General features: G+C 43.0%; 2 protein-coding genes across 2 annotated transcripts; both read right to left on the reverse strand.

Annotated features, from left to right (window-relative positions):
• Window positions 1-311: 311 nt before the first annotated feature.
• Window positions 312-9,941, reverse strand: mfap3l (microfibril associated protein 3 like). Its single transcript, XM_073474819.1, has 3 exons — window positions 8,502-9,941; window positions 6,567-6,974; window positions 312-2,501 (listed from the first exon to the last, which is right to left on the reverse strand). Exons 2-3 carry the CDS (start codon window positions 6,886-6,888, stop codon window positions 1,525-1,527), a joined length of 1,299 nt encoding a protein of 432 aa, XP_073330920.1. The 5' UTR covers window positions 6,889-6,974; window positions 8,502-9,941; the 3' UTR covers window positions 312-1,524.
• A 1,238-nt stretch (window positions 9,942-11,179) lies between these two features.
• aadat (aminoadipate aminotransferase) lies at window positions 11,180-18,334 on the reverse strand. The gene is made up of 14 exons (XM_073474803.1): window positions 18,247-18,334; window positions 17,768-17,930; window positions 17,041-17,209; window positions 16,342-16,474; window positions 16,155-16,229; window positions 15,861-16,070; window positions 15,656-15,721; window positions 15,449-15,531; window positions 15,060-15,156; window positions 14,451-14,512; window positions 14,267-14,331; window positions 13,493-13,599; window positions 12,450-12,551; window positions 11,180-12,372 (listed from the first exon to the last, which is right to left on the reverse strand). Exons 2-14 carry the CDS (start codon window positions 17,832-17,834, stop codon window positions 12,331-12,333), a joined length of 1,278 nt encoding a protein of 425 aa, XP_073330904.1. The 5' UTR covers window positions 17,835-17,930; window positions 18,247-18,334; the 3' UTR covers window positions 11,180-12,330.
• Window positions 18,335-18,369: the final 35 nt, after the last annotated feature.

Consider the following 18,369-nt stretch of genomic DNA (forward strand, 5'->3'; position numbering starts at 1 on the left):
TCAGTCGGTGAGATTTGCCACACCAAAATCCAGATTTTAAAGTTTTTGTTGTTATAGAAAAGTTTCTTTCTTTGTCAACATAAAGGTATAACTTTCAACAGCAGGGTGCGCTGTATGTAGTTAACTTTACAGATTAAATAAATGCATGAAAAACTGACTTTAAATGAGGTTAATTTACTGGAAAACATTTAATATTTCTCAAAGTATGAAATGCACGAATAAGAAAAGTAAAACCCAGAATGTCCTAATTTCGCTGAATATTTTGATGAATGAAGTTTTGACAAATAAGGACCAACAAAAAAAACACAGCGGCATAAGAAAGTATTTTAAGCGTAGGAGAAACAGTTTGGAGCCAGTTTACACAGCACTTCCATTTTATTCCACTACAAAAAAGAGGCATCTCAAGAGCACCGGTAAAAGCAGAACAGCGTCCAGTTCATCTCCGCCACAGACTGGACCGTTAGCCAAGCAAAAGGAAGAAAGAAAGGAGTCCTTTAAGTCCCAGAGAAAGATGTCAAAACATCTCCATCGTCCACTTTTCACATGCAGCAGAAACGCAACTATACTGTAAAGCCTCTGCAGAAGCGAGATCAGGTCGGGGATTAAATAAAAACGTCTAGAAACAGTGGAAGAAAACAAGCTACTCCTCTCTACCGAGGAGGAAGACGAAAATAAATTCTTAAACTAGCTGAGAAACAAAAAAATCACACCACGATGGGTAATAATAATAATAATAATACTCTTAAAAATATTTCAAAGGAAAAAAAGACAGAAACTCTACCCAGAGGTGTGCGACCCAATCAGGAAATACACTGTACACACACACACACATTTACCTGGCCTACTAGTTTTTTTTTTTGTTTTTTTGTAGAAATACATTAGGCCGTACAATCATGAAATGGCCACCAAACTCTCAAATCTTTTTTTTTTTTCTCCAGTCCAGCATGCATCTCTAGGTGAGCAGGACATGGTACAATAACAGCGGATGGGCTGTAACAGTAGCTGGATGTGAATTCTTGAGCAGATAAAAGGAAGCTGATCTTTCATGGTTTGTTTAAAAACAACACGAAGAGCAGCTTGAGGCAGATTTCTGGAGTTAAGTCGTAAAAACCCGAGCACTGTAAGAAACTAATAACCGAAGAATGGTCAGTTCTCCCCCCCCTCAGAGTGAAGTACCCTAAATCATTAAATAATAATCAGAGCTATGAAAATCTCAACACAAGAAATGTCCCTTTACAATTCGCTGCCTGTTACATTAACGATAATATCGATTAACCCTCCCGTCTACATTCAAGCATGAGAGTCCAGAGTGAGAGAAAAACGCTCGAGTGTCTGAAAACCTTCTGATTTCTTTTCTCAGCCTACAAAGGTTTCCAGAGATTGTTCCGTTCAAGATTAAAAAAATGTGATTGTTTCTTTCAAAAATGTGAAACTAAAAATGTTTAGTTGACCTTTTGTTTTTGTTTTTTGTCTTCAAGTGGAAATGCATAGCAGGATAACTCGCCGCTCCTCCGGTTTGTTTCGTCACACGTTGCTCTCGTAGGACACCTGGCAGGGAGAGGTTTTAGTAGCTTCAGTCGGTTCCAATGCAGCCTGGTCCTGGTCCTGGTCCTGGTCCTGGTCCGGCTCAGGCTCAGGGTCAGGGTTAGGTTCAGGGTTAGGTTCAGGGTCCTCCTCGGGCTGCTCCGTGTGGTGAAGAGGAGTCAGCGGTGAGGGTGAGGGGGGCGTGTTCTCTGGCGGCGGTGGAGCTTCGATCGCGCAGTAACCGCCGATAGCGAGCTGCGGGTGGACCGACACCTGGATGGCGATGTGCTGCGGCTGCTCGTGAACCGAAGAGTTGTCCGAGTCGCCGGCGGGGGATTCGCTGCGCTCCCTCTCCCGCCCTCGCTCTCTCTCCCTCTCCCTCTCCTGCAGGATGGTGAAGACGTCTCTCGCCCTGATGGCTCTGCTCGCGCCCTCGCGGCATCCCTCGGGCGCTTGTCTGACGAAGGTGTGCCTCATCTCCTCCACCCCCACCACCTCGAGGATCTCCTCCATGAAGGTGCGGCAGTTCATGATGAGCGGCGGCAGCGGGATGCTGCGCGCCAGCTCCTCGATGTACCGCGCGAACTCCATGGTCTTGAACTGCGTCACCTTGGCGAGCTCCAGCGTCTTGGCCGAGGTGATGATGGGGATTCGCTTGGCGATCTCGAAGGCCTTCTGCAGCTTCTCGGCGCCCTCGGTGCGGAAGAATTCGTTGATGGCTTTCTCCGTCTTCTTCAGGTGGCTGCTCATCATGCACAGGCGCGTGACGTTCAGGGCCATGATGATGGTGAAGGTGACCAGACACACCACCATGTAGTACACGCCCATGTCGCCGTTGGTGAAGACGACACGCAGCGTCACCGTGCAGTTGGAGGTGCCGTGCACGTTGGACGCCATGCAGGTGTACTTCCCACGGTCTGCAAACTCGATGCTGGTGATGTTGAGGACGCCATCGTCCAACAGCCACCACTTCCCTCCTGCAGAAAGACGCAGAGAAAGGTCATTAATATACCGGCTCCGAGCAGCGCCCTCTAGTGGCTGGATGTATGGAAGTACATGGGCAGGGATGAATTATCAAGTGTGCGGACTGTATTTCTGTATTTTCCACTAAACATTTTACAATTTGGTAAAAAAAATATATCAAAAAACAGAAAAAAAAGGTCTTTGCTGAGCTGCTTTTAAAACATGATTATTCACTGACACTAAATATGCAGTTTGCCCACTAACTCACATTGAGGTCAAAGTTTAAAACCCTGAAAATCCTCTTAATGCATCTGTTCCTCTGCCGAGTGAATCCACAGCAAACTCTGCTCTGCAGCTGCTTTCCAACAGGAACTTGCTTACTCAGATTTGTACTTCTGCGCCGTCGTAACTCTTTTTTATGGAGTCTGACGGCTCAAATGAACACGTTGTTTTGGCACGCGTATTTATAAAACAGTAAAAAAAAACAAGCCACTGCAAGCAAAGCAGCAATTTGTTTATGAGAGTCCTTAAAGCGGCAGCGTACACCGAGCCTCCATCTGTGCTCATCTCCCCCTTTATACGTGCCATGTTAGTGTATGACGTATGTTTGATAATCAGATTAATCAGCTGATGGTTTTGAACACGGTTTTTCATCCGTGTGAAGAGTTGAGTTCAGGAAGGAGAGCAGATAAGCAGGAGTCCTGACTGCTGTGTGCTCAGATTTGACTAACAAAAACAAGAACTATGTATTTACATGTTGGACTGGCTCCAGCAAACAAGCATTAAACATGATTAAAGGGTCAGTTTACACAAAATACTAAAAATACAATTATATTAAAGTGTCACAAGACGTGTTCCTGTAGTTTAAGATGCTTCAGGTGCAGGTCTACACAAACAACAAGGTAAAGGTGCTGATTATGTGGGTGCTCGGGAGCTCAGGCACCCAGAGGAGCTCCTAAATGTTTTATTTGGCATCTTCCCACAATGCCTCTGTGTTTTCACAGTGTGATTATGATAATTTTCATGAACCGGTTGTATGACCTTATTGACTTAAACAAGCAGACAATAACTTTTGAACAAAGGCTGCAGCAAAGTGAGTTAACCAGTAACACGTCGACATCAACTTAAGTATAATTTAAATAGATTTAAATGCACCAATCAGAGCGTTTTGATCTGTATTTGCTCTGGTTATCAGCTCTTATCAGGGGAGATGAGGTAGTTGGATTGATCGGCCTGCGTGGAGCCTTTCTGCAGTTCAAAGAAACAGTTCGACATTTTGAGAAATACATTCATTTGCTTTCTGGTGGAGAGTTAGATAAGAAAATCAATAACTATCTCGTGTCTGTCTGCAGCAGCTGCTTAGCTTAGCACAAAACCAGGACAACTGCAAATAGTCCTTTTTACCCTTCAGTATAAATATGGATTTAACTAATTAAACATTATGTGTTTATTACTGCTGTCACTGTGGATTTTGAGCTCGCCGTCTCTTTTCAGTATTTGTGCTAACCTAAGCTAACAGGTATGTGTAGCTTCATATTTAAACAGACAGACATGAGAGTGGAGTCAATCTTCTCATCTAACTCTTGGCAACAAGGTAAACATTTAATTGCCAAAATGTCAAACTACTCCCTTAAATAAATTCAGTGTCTAAGGTTTCTGTTTTAGCTGCCAATGGTTTGTACCCCAGCACGATGTACTGTCGGTACTCAAATCATTAGTATTAGTTTGTCTCAGTACTTTAAAACCTTTAGATTTCTTCCAAATCAAGAAATACATTTTAAAAACAGACCTTTGGTAGCCTTGTGGCAACTATTTTCTTTCTTAATTTCTTCTAGTGAATATTTACAATAGCAGGACGATTTATATGTGATCGACTGAAACAACAGTGCCCGTGTTTACAATAATGATGTTACCTCATATTTATAATGTATAATAAACAAAACGTACTGGTAGGGGTAGAACGGTACACAGAAGTCACGGTTCGGTACAATGACAAAATCCCAAACACTCAGTAGTAAAGATAAACATACACTCTGATAGGCCATATACTTATTATATTGATCCAGGGCTGATAACAACCAAATGTGATGTAAATGCGTCGGTAATTTGCTGCAGCAAACTCTCGGTGAGCTCATCCGCAACTCCTCCTCAACTACTCGCTGTCTCTACTGTGTGGGAGAGAAGACGGACAGATATCACAGAGGGCATCTCTGAAGTCTGCGAGAGACCCGTGAAAACATTTCTGCCGCTTTCTACGATCAATTTCCCACACTGGTATCCTCTGGAGCAGATTAACGGGTGGTCAGGAAATGTAGCAGCATCCCGCCCTTCCGCCTTTACATGCGAGAGCGAGATTTCTAATTTTACCTCCGCCACCGGATCATGTGATGTGACTGATGTGCTGCCCAATACTACACAGAGTTAGAAGCAGGCTGAGTAATAGAAATCTGCAGAGGAAACCAGCCAGGACAGGTTACTGTGCATCACTGAGCCGCGGTGGAAGTCTGCTCTAATTGTACTTGCGTGTGTGACACAGGGGAGAAGCTCTGTTGATGCTACAGACGGCGCTCTGGGTTTGTGGGCCATAATAACAACTCTGCCTCCGCTATCTGACGGCAGGTTTCAACAGGTCGGCTCGGGAGAAGCATCGAAACAACCCTTCACTCTGCATTCCTGCTCATCGCTGCCTGACATAATGTGCGATAATATAGTTGAATTTCCCTCAGGAACTCGAGGCCGCTCAGACTTTGTGTTCAGAAGTCAGGTTTCACTCTGATTAATGATTCAAAAGAGAAACATCTGCTGCGTACCAGACTTGAAGAAGGCCTAAAAATCAACACTAGTCCACAAGGTCTTCACTTCCTGTTTTGTCTTTTCACTCTTCCCTTTTTCTCTCTCGTCTGGAGCGTTAACCACCAGTATCACGCAACATCTGTCTGCCCTCGAGTGCTTCTTTTGTCCTAAAAGAGGCCGATGACACTTTAACACTTTCTATGATCTGCGTTGTTGCTCTCTGTAGTGTACGATGTCCATTAAAAACACCCGTGACTATTGTTTTGTCTTTACAAGCATCAAAGCACCAAGAGGACACCCCATTGTCCAATTTCCCTGTGTCAAAGCGTGTAAACACCTCATTCTTTCCACATTTGCTCCTCGAATCAAAACATCCTGACTAATGTAAACTGGTTACTACTTCTGTTTTTCCAGGCATGTCTGCTGTGAGTATCATCTGTATATCACCTCTTTAGTGAATACTACAATAGGTATGCCAAAGTATCTGTTGCTAGAGGTGGTGATGCTGCGGTAGATATCCTTTTTAACATTTCTGGATGTATTCTGTCATTAAGGGCAGTGCTGCAAATGACTGACCTGGGGCTTTATTTTTAAAGGCCATTCTGACAAGGGAATCAGCGTTGCCCAAAGGAGAGCTCGTGATATAAAGCTCAGATAAAAATAGTTCATTAAGGCCCAAACGCACTAAAAAAGCGTCTGCCTTGACGCAACATAAACACTGACAGAGGGTTTTTATCCATATTAGGCCACTCAGTTCAGTAGAGTGCAGATTGTTCAAGCCTTTTCCAAAACAAGCAGAGTCCAGGTTCATTTCTGCAACACAAACAAATGGTTCACTGAGCCACTACTACTGTGATGGATGTGAGGCTATTTTTATGTGTGTACCAAACCATATTTTTAAAATTGCCACCCAGCTAACTCTTGAAGTTTTGAAATGCAGTGCATGAACGATGTTATCGCACACTGAGGGGAGTTTTTGGACTCCGATGTGACGTTTGACAACAAAACCACGAAGTGCATCTCTAACCTTTAACCTGGTTATTCACAGTACATTGGTTATGGTTTCCTCTCAGTTTTTAACAGCAGAGGTCGGCCACTTCACCTAAAATAAAGATTACTTTCAACAACATCATAAAAAAACACTTTTCTGAGGAAAATTAAAACATTCAGACAACCTGACACTGGTCTGCATTTGCTGCTAATTAAATTATAATTGACTGACGTGCAGTGCTGCTGACAAAGAGAACAGGAAACCAGGTTTAAAGTAACAGTACACTCAGGCTCACCGTTCGTCTCCGTGTCCAGGCGGTTTCCGTGGGAGTTGAACCACTGAACACTGGGGACCGGTTCTCCGGTGACATTGCAATCAATCAGCGCGCAGCTACCCTCCCGGGCAATTATCTGGTTCACTTTAGTGAACACAACTGGGACAAATCCGCCGTCTGTCACATTGCCGTTATCCGTCCGGTTTCCATCCGTGTCCACCGATAAGGCCCCGGCGGCGTGAGAGGCGATAAGGGACGCCAGGACCAGAAAAACGTACCCACCGGCCCAGGGCATTTTCTCAGACTGTCGGTGCGTCACCCGAGGGGGAAGAGACTTTGTCATTCCTCCTGGGTCTCCATCCGCAGACTGGCTATCTCTTGGTTGTAGAAGGCAGTCTGGTATTCAGCTCTGTGGCTTGAAACATCTCACTGGAAGAGAAGAAAGTGATTGCCGTTTATTAATCAGAGAAAACAAGCCGTGTCTGGGCAGGAGGTGATGCTCAGCAGCTGGAACAAACTGATAAGGAGGCCGTTTTTAAAACTAGTCTCTTAAATGGAAAACTTATAATTACTTTCATTACTAATTAATTATCTGGCCTGTAAGACATCAGCAGACAGAGAAAAATGTCTCTTACAAATACCTTCTATACCTTCTTCTACCTTTTCCAGTTTTGTATTATTATAAATTAAATCCTGAAGCTGTTTGGTACATACGACTATAATCATTTAAAGGTGCACTACGTAGTTTTGGGGAAGACATTTTAATCCGAAGAAAAATATCTTCATCGACTGAATCTAAACAAACGCTCTTTGTTTTGATGACTGAATAAACAAACTGACCTTAAAAACAACGACACAGTTTCATACTTTGTTTATATGTGGCGGACCCTGCCACATATACCGATGTTCTGGTGACCTTATTTTACAGCTTGTTTATTCACTTACGGAAAACATAAATATGTATGGAGTTTGTATTATTACTTCATTAATATTGTAGATATTAAAACGCTACATAACTGCATAGTGCTCCTTTAAGTCTCGCAGGGTTTGCATTAAGACGACGACTCATTACAAAAAAACAGGTTTTATAAGCAGCTAAATCAGCAGTCTGCTCGGCTCTAGATGAAAAAACACTGACCTGTTTACTATTTTACAGACAAAATGATCATATTCATGCATTTGTTAGCTAACATGAGCATTTAGTCAAGTCAAATCTAGCTGTGTTGCAGCTAAAAGCGGCTACATCTTGTGAAAATAATACAAAAAACAGGTATATATAACCTGCAGTTGATCTTTTGTAACGTGACTTATCCACAGGTGTGTTTATCTTGTTATAACAGCAGCTTTTATCTCCATTAATATGAAAACAAAGCCACAATGCTACATAACGGAGCCCGGTTTTGGGCTCCGTCTACTTCCTAGTTCGCCTCTTTCCCCCACACATAGCTGCATCCAGCGAGGATGACATCGTCAGCCACCAAACGCGACACGAACACACACTCCTAACGATGTCGACACTTCACTGTACACACCAGTCACATCTTACTCGAGGGGGTTTTCAAGATTTCGTCGCCTCAATCTGTGATGTTGAACCGCTAGCTGTCACAAAACGAGGGCGGCGGGACGCGGCTACGTGCTGGACGGTGGTTTTCACATCACGGGACCCTTCCAGAAAACTGAGCCCGCTGCGGATCGTTTACGAGCGGCTCGGTGGATATCCACAACAACGACAGCTCGTTTAACGTGTGGCTAAAGCGAGTAACGCACATTACCGCAGATATCAGTGGAAATCACCTGTGAAAAACCGTGTGAAAAAAGCGGATTTGTGCCCCAGAAATGCAGCGGCGGTACCTCTGTTAGGATCCGGCTCGGCGTCGACGCTAGCTGCTAAACGTCGACTGAAAAACCGAGCTAATCTCACGTTTTCAGATTAATAAATCACCCGTTCATACTCACATCGTGTGTCTGTCGCTGTTAATGTTCAGGGAGAAACACCACAAGTCGATGTTTAGTCCTCCGGCATCTCCATCCTCCTCCTGCTGGTCGCCGCCGTGTAGCGCTACAAGCTAAGCGTCTGTGTGGGAGCTCCGGACGGGCTGGGCGGCACCGCGGCTCTGTTGGGCTCAACGCAGAGCAGGTGGGCAATTATTACACACGTATTTAGATAATTACGACTAATTATGTCGCTTTGATAGCAGGAGAGGATAACGATGGTATCACAATACGGCAGATTTGGCGATTTATTGCAGGAGAATTCACAATAATTGATAATAATTTCAAAAATTATTAGCAAAATACCGCAACAATGGCAACAAGCAGGAATTATGAAGGTAATCATTCATTGAATTGTTAAAAAAAAAACAATCCTAGAATCTGAACTGAGTGGTGCGTAACCCGGAAATCAGTTAGCATGTCCGCACTTCCGGTTCCCTCGTCTAAAATTCAATGGGGTTTTTGAATGGGTTCGCGGTTAAATGCCTGAAATTAGGTCTGTGGTTACCACAGGCTCAAGATATTTACACGTTTTGTTCTATGACATAAAATACATCATTAAATGTCCCACAATTCAATTATAAGGTGCTCACGCGTCTTAAAAACGGCGGTTGCTAACAAGTGGCTAAATGAGGAAGATGCAAGGGACATTAAACGTCATCACACCAAACACGGAGACTCGTCTACTCGCTAATCCGTCTTTATTGGCCGACGATTGATCAATATATAGAAAATGTGTATAGTAATTGTGTAGTAAGACGTTTAGTGGTGGTGAGGTTTAAATCATGCACCCGCAATATAGTCTGTTTATAGCCTAACATTAGCTTTTAACGTCTGTCGATTTAATATACGTTTATATGTAAATCACAAAAGTGGTGTTCATCCGTGAAGATTATCTTGCTGGACAAAAACATGTAAGTATCATAAATCTGTGTTTGCTACAGAGATTATTTTCAGCGATATTTAAAAATCCAATTAAAAAATCCCATTAGCTTTTTGTCGAGGAAACCAGAGCGATGCTAACTTCCAGGTTAGCCTACAAAAATGCATCATCCCTACACCACTGTTGGTAATTTAAGTTAATTTTTGAATGTTTTCAACTAGATTTCTTACACATTGCACCTTTTAATAAATAGGCTTATCAATATTTGGCGTATTTGTCTCGATAACATATCACAAAAGAAAGTTATGTGATATAATCATGTTTCAATATTTGTCCCACTGCTATTTAATAGGAAATAAAAATAATTTGTCCCCTGAACAGGCAGCTAACTAGCTTATTATGTTGTTTCACAGGCTCTCCTATCATTGTTGTTTCCTCTCCGTGGTTTAAAGCTGCATTAATTGACTTTTCAGCCACTTGGGTGTTAAAATGACACAGACACATTTTAAAGACATAATTTGTAGTATTTCCACATTAAAATGTCTAAAAACAACTATATTTTATTGACTTGTGTACTTACACCATCCTACATGTTTCCAACAATGTTCAAACCCAGAGATGTTGTGGATAGCAGACAATACAAAACATGATCAGGGCCATAAAAAGCCGGAGGTAACGGCAAACTTCCCGTTGAAACAAAAACATTCCTGGAAGACATCAAGGCAGAACAAAAGCGTGTCTAAATAAAGACCAGACCAGGTCGTCCAGGCTGTACATGCTGTTTGTTTGTGTGCAAGAGCTAATAACTGGCTGACCTTGAACCTCTGAAATCGACACTGTACCACGGCCTCAGCAAACACTCACTACCTAAGTCAATAATGCTCCATCTATGTATAGAAACCATGGATATTTACAGGAATGAGTGTGTGTGGTTGTGTTTGAGTTTGAATCTTTGTCTCACAATGAAACGTTCCATATTTTCTGCACTAAATTTGATAAAATTTAGAGTGAAGTTTGGTGCTGTGCTTGTCACTGTACACTGTAGACCTTAATACTATTTACTCATTAATGACCCCATAGTTTAACACTGAAAGGGCCTACTTTGCAGTCTTTATGAGAGGATTTAAATACCTTTCCTCACAATAAACCGGTGTTGCAAAACCCAGGTTTTCAAGCCGCCCCTCTGACCCCATTTCTCCTCCACAGATGAATGTTTCAGCTCTCCACAAACACCTCTAAGAGCTCACAGAGTGCTACATATTAACACAGCAGGGACAAAGTCTGTACAAAGGGAAAGAAAACAGTTTCAACCAATAGACGGACAATGTTGGTGTCAGCAGGTGCAGGTCCTGTCTGCTTAATAATGATGAGTATGAGCAGATTAGCCCCCGGACTACATGGGTTGGTTTTACTTTTAAATTCTCAAAGCTCCTGCAAAAACCCATTCCCTTCCTCAAATGTATTTTGAAACAAACGTTGTTTCTGAACATTGGTGTTGGTTTTTGTGTCAGCGTCTGGCACAATTTGACCTACTTCAAAGCTGCACGGAGAAGGGGAAACAGTTTTAATTTTAAGAACAAGTTTATTGTGAAACGGACGCGTCTCGACCAGTGATAACCCACAGATATTGCGAAAAGTGTGTTTACCCTTTAGAGGAAAAAACAATGCACCATGCAATCTGTGTTGTAGGCTGAAGTATTTGATCAGGTCTATGTGTGTTTGATGTTTTAGTGAAGCAGCAGTGACACAAAAGACGAAATACAGAATGATGTAAACTTTATTCTATAAAGACATCTTCACTGTGGAGTGCAAGTTTAGAGAAACAACTTCTGAGAGGAACAACCGTCTTTTTCTTTCTTTCTATAACTAGCTTTCAATGATGAACATTTAATAACAATCTAAATGTCTCTTCTTGACTCTTGTACAAATATAGTCAGATGCTACACAATATTAAAATATTAACAAACACACATCATGCGTCATCAAGTCTCCTTTCTCGTACAAATGTTTCACATGCACGTTTGCAAGTCATAATACCACAATGTAGATGTCCTTTATTGAACAGTATTAGTGTCAAAAAATACTTCGGTACCAAAAGTAAAAGTCCAGTTCAGACTGGATTCTATTTATTGATGCATTAAAGGTCTTGTGTTCTGCTCATTTTCAGGTTCACAGTTTAATTTCTGGTGTGTACATTGCTGCAGCACCTCTATTCACCCTCGGTCTGAACGCTCTGTTTTAGCGCCTGTCTTATTAAGACCCCCCCGTCATTAAAACCCTAGTCTGCTCTGATTGGTCAGCTCTCACAGGCCTGAGCAGGAACCGCCCACCATGTTTCTACAGCAGCTCTACAGAAGTCCTGATGGCACGTTCAAAGGCACAGTTTCTGAATACAGCCGCGTGGATTTCTCTGTGGATTTTGATACTTTTATTATAGTATTTATGTAACACCTAGACCTGCTTTCACTTTCTACAATATAGGATCTTTAATGTGTTCATCACATCCTGGGGATAAATAAAGCCTTAGTGTTGAGATAACATCATCAGAACTTATTGATTACATTTTGTATTTTTGATCTGAATCTGTAAAGTAACTAGTAACTGATGTTTCAAATGTAGTGGAGTAGAAGTCTACAGAAGCAGAATATAGAAATACTCAATTAAAGTACAAGTACCTCAAATTTAGATAAAGTGTCGCACTGTTGCCTCCAAACAAACATTTCCTCAAGTTTTTGACACATTTGCGAAGGTAAAATCACTCTCTGGATCTACACGATTCATGTAAATGACCTGGTTGACACTAAAAACCCTGATTGTTGCTAAAAGGCAGCGAGTTTGCAGCAACGTAATTATATATTTTCAAGTAAGTTCGATAAAATCCAGCATCTTCCAGGAAAAGTAAATCTTTGATCACAAAGCCTCTTTGATGAGAGAAGAGAGTCTTCTGAAAGCCTGTGGAAAGATTTGCGAGAGATTAAAGTCAGTAAAGAAGTGTGCGTGTTCGTGTTCTTGTGTGTGTTTGTGTGTACCTCATCCATCTGCTCTGGTGTGGCCAGAGAAAAGGCCGCTCTGACGTAGGGACAGGGCTCACTACTGTTGATCATGAAGACGCCTCCGGGAACCAGCAGCACCTTCAGCGCACACACACAAACCAACACACACATGACTCATGTTACTTCATAATGTCATTACCTTTCCTGTTTCTCAGTTTTTAAACAGCTTTATTTCACGCTACCAAGGTCAGACTGATCAGTCACTCCTCTCTGTGAACAGTTTCAGGATGACACAAAATGAAGAAGACATAAGGAATAGTTTCTACATTTTAAATGTGGACTAGGCCTCAATATGTTGTTTATTCTGGACACGTCTACCAACATGCTCATGTTTCAGCCAAGTGGAGTGGAACGTGTGACTTGAACAAAAATATCGCTGCTTAAAAATCTGTGACCGCCTGTTACGATCCACTGCATCACACAGAGCGGCCCGAAGGCAATTATAACAGCTTTGAATGATGGGAAAGATAAAACTCAGACAGAGAGTCTCTGTTTTTCCTGCTCTGGTAGCTCAGGAAACAGAGACTCTTTACTATCTGCTGTGTGGAAGTTTTTAATATCCTGACGCCTACTGTGCAGACCTTGGAAAAGCCTGATTGTGCCCACTCTTGTTTAGCCACAGCCAATAAGCTATTGGCTAGCAGGGATTTACAAATGCTTTGTGTGTGTCTGTGTGTGTGTGTGTGTGTGTGCGCGTGGGAGGGAAAACACTCAGCTGCTGAACCCACTCACAGTGCACATAATGGCCGCTTTACATGCACCATCCTACACTCTGTTCAGACACAAAAAAACCCCTGCCTTGCCCCTGGTGCAAAAACATCGCTCTCAAACAGAGCAACAGAGAGGAAAAAGGACAGAAATGCACCCTGGGTAACTGTGATTAGCATACTGGAGTACAGTCAGTGTGTGTTGACCTTCAGTGGACAGAGTTAATTGGGGTCTTGTTCCATAATACATCACAAGAAGTTCACATGCGAGGGTTTAAAAGTGAAATAAAAAGGATCAGGTTGTGTGCTGACCTCTTTCTCCAAGGCTTTCTTCATAATGAGCTGCTGGGTATCAGCGATGCCCTTTAGTTTGATCCACAGGAACATGCCTGCAGATGGGGCGTGCCACTCTGCTACATCTGCACACACAAACAAACAGTTTAGAGAAAGGAAAGAAACACGTGGGTGTGTTTTCTGACTCATTGTGGGCAGGATGTCTCTTCTGTGGTCTTCCTCGCTGCTGCCTCAGTAGAAAGTCTGAGACATGTAACTGAACTGGACAACAGACAGTCTATTAGAGACTCTTCAACTTAAAGACAACAGCCGGCCACCAATTATACTATTGATTTGACAGTCTGGAGAGGAGCCCTCTTATGTCAGAGCTGGCTTTCTACAGGTTTTCATTTTGGGGGATTGATAACATTTTTTAAAGAGTATTAAAGGAACCTCGTGGTGTTTTCTTGTAGACAAACATAAACTGTGTATACGTGGAGTTTCTCACCAAAATGCATTCAGTGTTTACTTCTGTCTCCCCCTTGTGGCAGTGAGAGTAATCACACAAACACTGTTGACGTCCTTATGACACCATTCGCTGTACTCTCCGTCGTACAGTTACTTGCTCCTTCAGCTCTGACAAATCAGTGTTTGCTGGTTGAATGATGTCACAGACTCCATATTTAAAAACTCTGATGTACAGAGAGGTTAATCTACTGGCTTAATCATCATCCTGTGAACTCGTTTTGCAAGGGCTCGGATGCCAGTACACTGTCAGAGCTTCTTGTTTTTCTACTCTTTCCACACACAAACCTTTGAGCCACTTGTCTGCAGAGCTGATCATGGCGTCGCGTTGTTTGCTGTAAAACTCGATCACCCTGCGAGAAAGAAAGAAAAACAGTTTAATGCACTGCTGTCCGTCCCTTTATGTGTTTAAAATGTATGCAGCTGTTGTCTTAAAAAGTCAGACCAGTCAGCATTGTGGGAAGTTACGTACCGGTCTATATGTTGGAGGAAACCCTCTTGGCCCCAGTTGTGCAACAACTGAGACACCATGAGCTGAGAGGAAACAGGACAGAGGTGATATAAGGTGACGACTCAGGACACACCTTTCTCTTTTGTCTGTTCGTGTTTCCACTTTTTCATCACGTGAAAGACGATTCAGTACATGTGTGAATGCTTTTTTAAATCTCTGCCAACATTTCAGGACAGATTAGATGAAAGAGCCGAGGCGAGGATTGAATCAGAGGAGGATGACAGCAGATTTTAATTAATCTGCTGCCTTATTAAAACCTCCTCTGCAGCTGCTGCTGATCCAGACATGCCACAACGTGTTAATAGGATTCACAAACCACACCACGCCGTCTCACTGATGATGACTCCGCTCAAAAATATGCTTCGTCATTGGCACTCACAAGTATTTGGAAAAAGTGGTTCAAGTGTCTGAGCACCGTCCTCCACACCATTTATCGAGGAATAAATGTAAATCCACGAACAACAAAGTTCCTCCTCACAGCTGAGAGAAACTGCTTGCATCTAAACCGGTAAAGCAGCATGCTGATTGAAGAGGGTGTGGTGGTGTTATTTATATAAAGGTTGTGTGTACCTGTGTGAAGGTACTGGTGTGCATCGTCGAGGCCTGGATGTGAAGCACCACGCGGTCTACAAGCGGTTTGGGACCGGTTACAAAACCAATCCTCAGCCTGAAACCAAAACACACAGAGAGACGATAAGTCACGCTTGTGCAGTTATGCATGTAACTTCTCCCACAGCGGAGCACATGTGTAAATATTTAACCTGATTTCACTTGAAATATTCATCCCTTAACCGACAGAATAGTTCTTCACCTCACTTTATTTCCTTGTATGTTGCTCCAAAAATATATATTGTCCTATAGACTAAGCCTGAAACTTGCCAAAGCTGTTATGAGTCCAACTCAGAGCTTCACGTGCACTGGTTTTTAAGAAAAACACACACACAGATCCACACACTCACCCTGAAGACAGGATCTTTGAGAAGGAGTCTGTCCTGATGATCCTCCCGTCGACGTCCATGGAGAGAAACGTGGGAGACCACGGCTGCCGAACACACGACGACATAAATCAGTTTGTATAAGTTACAGTAAAGTTACAACAGAGAGGACTGATCTGCTTTACCTCTGTAAAAGACACAAATTAGGAGGTGAGTGAACTCTTTTAGTACCTTGTCAAACTGCAGGAAGTAGTAGGGGTCGTCCTCGATGATGAGCATGTCATACTGCCTGGCCAGCTATTAAACAGACGGTAATAGAAAACGACAGAGTGAATCAGCAGGGAAATCAGCCTCACAATGAGCTCTAATTAATAGAGTCAGCGCTCCACTGACTGCGTCCCCGAGATTCATAGCTTCATCAGCAGGGAGGACAAACCTCATACACTTCCTGTTTCCTCTGCGTCGTCATGGAGGCACCGGTAGGGTTTCCTCCGTTGGGGATGGTGTAGAGGATCTTTGGGGCGGTGCTGCCGGGCTTGTGGACCTCTGAGGGGTCCCACCGAGACAGAACCTCCTTCAGGGCTGCGGGTATCATCCCGTGGTGATCGCTGGAGACGTTGATGAGGTTGCAACCGAGCGGCTCAAGCTACAGGAAACGAGGAAGCCACAAGGTTACAGACAGTTGAGTAAATATGTGAATGTGTGTGTTGTTATAAAGGATTTCTCTCACTGAGGCGAGTGTGCCTGAATACGTGGGAGCATCCAGCAGAACGTTGTCTCCAGGGTTCACCAGCATCTCAAACACCTGAAAAAAATGAACAAACAGGACCAGAAACATGTTGGGAATCAATGAGCCTCATGCAAGAATCAGCCGTACAGGCCGAGTGATTTTAGAGAACTTTTGGTGTTTAAGTTACCTTACAGAGTCCCTCCTGGCTGCCGGTGGTCACACACATGTCCATCTGGCCGTTCTCTGGGGTGTAGCCGGCGGTCGGCGGGTTGTGGAGGTTCTTCTGCAGGTTCTTCATCCACGTCAGCAGCTCGGGGATTCTACGTAGGAATGGACTTTTTTTAGTCTTTTGTTAGGAATTGATTAACTATCGGTCCGACCAATTATTGGACCCAATAATCAACATTTTTTTTGATTATTGGAAATATTTTTTTTTGGTCAAATTCTGAATCTGCAAAGTAACTAGTGACTAAAGTTGTGAAATAAATGTAATGGAGTAAAAGCTACAATATTTGAGTGAAAATGGAAACACTACTAGGTAGAGTACATGTACCTCGATATTTTACTTAAGTACTTCAGTTTAAGTTACTCTTTACTTGTGTAAAGCTTATATAAACTACCCATTACCACTATTAACTCAATAAAACCCACTGGAATCTGCAGGTGGAGTCACTTGAGGCTTTGTTTACAGAGGTGGTCATAAAAAGATAAGGGTTGCAGCAGGATGATAACCTCCACACACTCCTCCACACTTTATCGACGCAATGTAAAGTAAACGTAAGATCTTAGGCTGATAATACTTATAAATAACCTTATACTGTATCTTGAAATGATCACATTTTAATCTCACGAAGAAGACTACAGCATTCCTGTCTCGGCCTCTCACCCACTGGAGGCAGAGTACTGCAGAGCCCTGTTCATCGCCACCTCATCGAAGGTGATCGCCTGTCCGTTCTTCACCTGGATGGTCGCCGACTGGAAGGGGAAGGTGTTGGGGTTGGGCGCTCCTCCGGCCAAAGAGATCAGGGAGGGAGGCGACCGCTGCTGCAGCTCGGCTTCATGCGGGAGGAGACAGAGAAGATCTCAAACTGCAGTCACAATGCACGTTATAAGATCCTAATGTGAGAGGAAACGCTCACAGACAACCCACAGTATAAACTTCACAAGAAATGACCAAGTTAGTTACTTAATAGGTTGCTCTCAAGTAACTACTGAACATATTTGAAGAGTTTGCAGGTGAAAAGACACAGCTGACAGATACAGAAATAGTTTAGTAGTACATTTGCTGTTTTTAACAACTACGATTTGGTCAGAACAGGACATTTTGAAGTGGTTAATATTTGGGAGATGGCCAAAAAGTGAAACAGCGATTAACAGCACCAAGTTGGCTGCATGTAAATGATTAAAAACTGGGTGTTTTGTCCAATCAACAACCCAAAAAAAAACCCCAAATCTTTAGTTTACCATCTCAGAAGACTGTGACAAGCTGCAAACACTCTCACAGGGTGTTGTTTCACCTGGGCAGGTAGCTCTGGTTCTACTACAAACCACACACCTGCCACTATTCTGACATTAGTCTTTTTCACAAAGTATAAACCAGATGAAGTACTCACTCAGCATCCTGATGGGGGAAGGCTTCCTGGCTGCACTGACAGCCGTCAGAAACCGAGCGTAGTTCATGGCTCCTGTCCTGAACACAAACCCACTGCTCCTCTCACATACAGGTGGAGGTGAGGTGTTGTATTACGTATGCAGCTTCCACCTGTTGCCGAATCACTGAAAACAGCGATAATACTACGTCTGCAGGTTCGTGTTTGTATTTCCAGTCTGATATAATAAACTTATAAAATATACACAGGCACTTCCGGCATGTTTACACTCTCAGAGAGGTGTGAGTTAATCAGACCAGCTGGACTGTGACGTGCAAATTACTGTAAATAACCAACCAAACTGCGTCAATAGAGACACGAGCAGGAACTCACACTATCTGAGACACTAAACCAAACAGGTGAATGTAAATTAAACAGGATAAATTTAATATATTTCACAGTTTTCACGGTTAACTCGGCCACGTTCAGCTGTTGTAACTGACCTTGCGTATCTCGGCTCCACTGCCGCGGTGGATTCTGGTCAATGTAGGCCTCGATAGAGCCGAAATCGGACAGCGGTCATCTGCCGTGTCCGGAACGAGAACTACACTACCCAGGCTGCAAAG

The sequence above is a fragment of the Pagrus major genome, chromosome 10 (assembly GCF_040436345.1).
Source record: "Pagrus major chromosome 10, Pma_NU_1.0".
Lineage (NCBI taxonomy): Eukaryota > Metazoa > Chordata > Actinopteri > Spariformes > Sparidae > Pagrus > Pagrus major.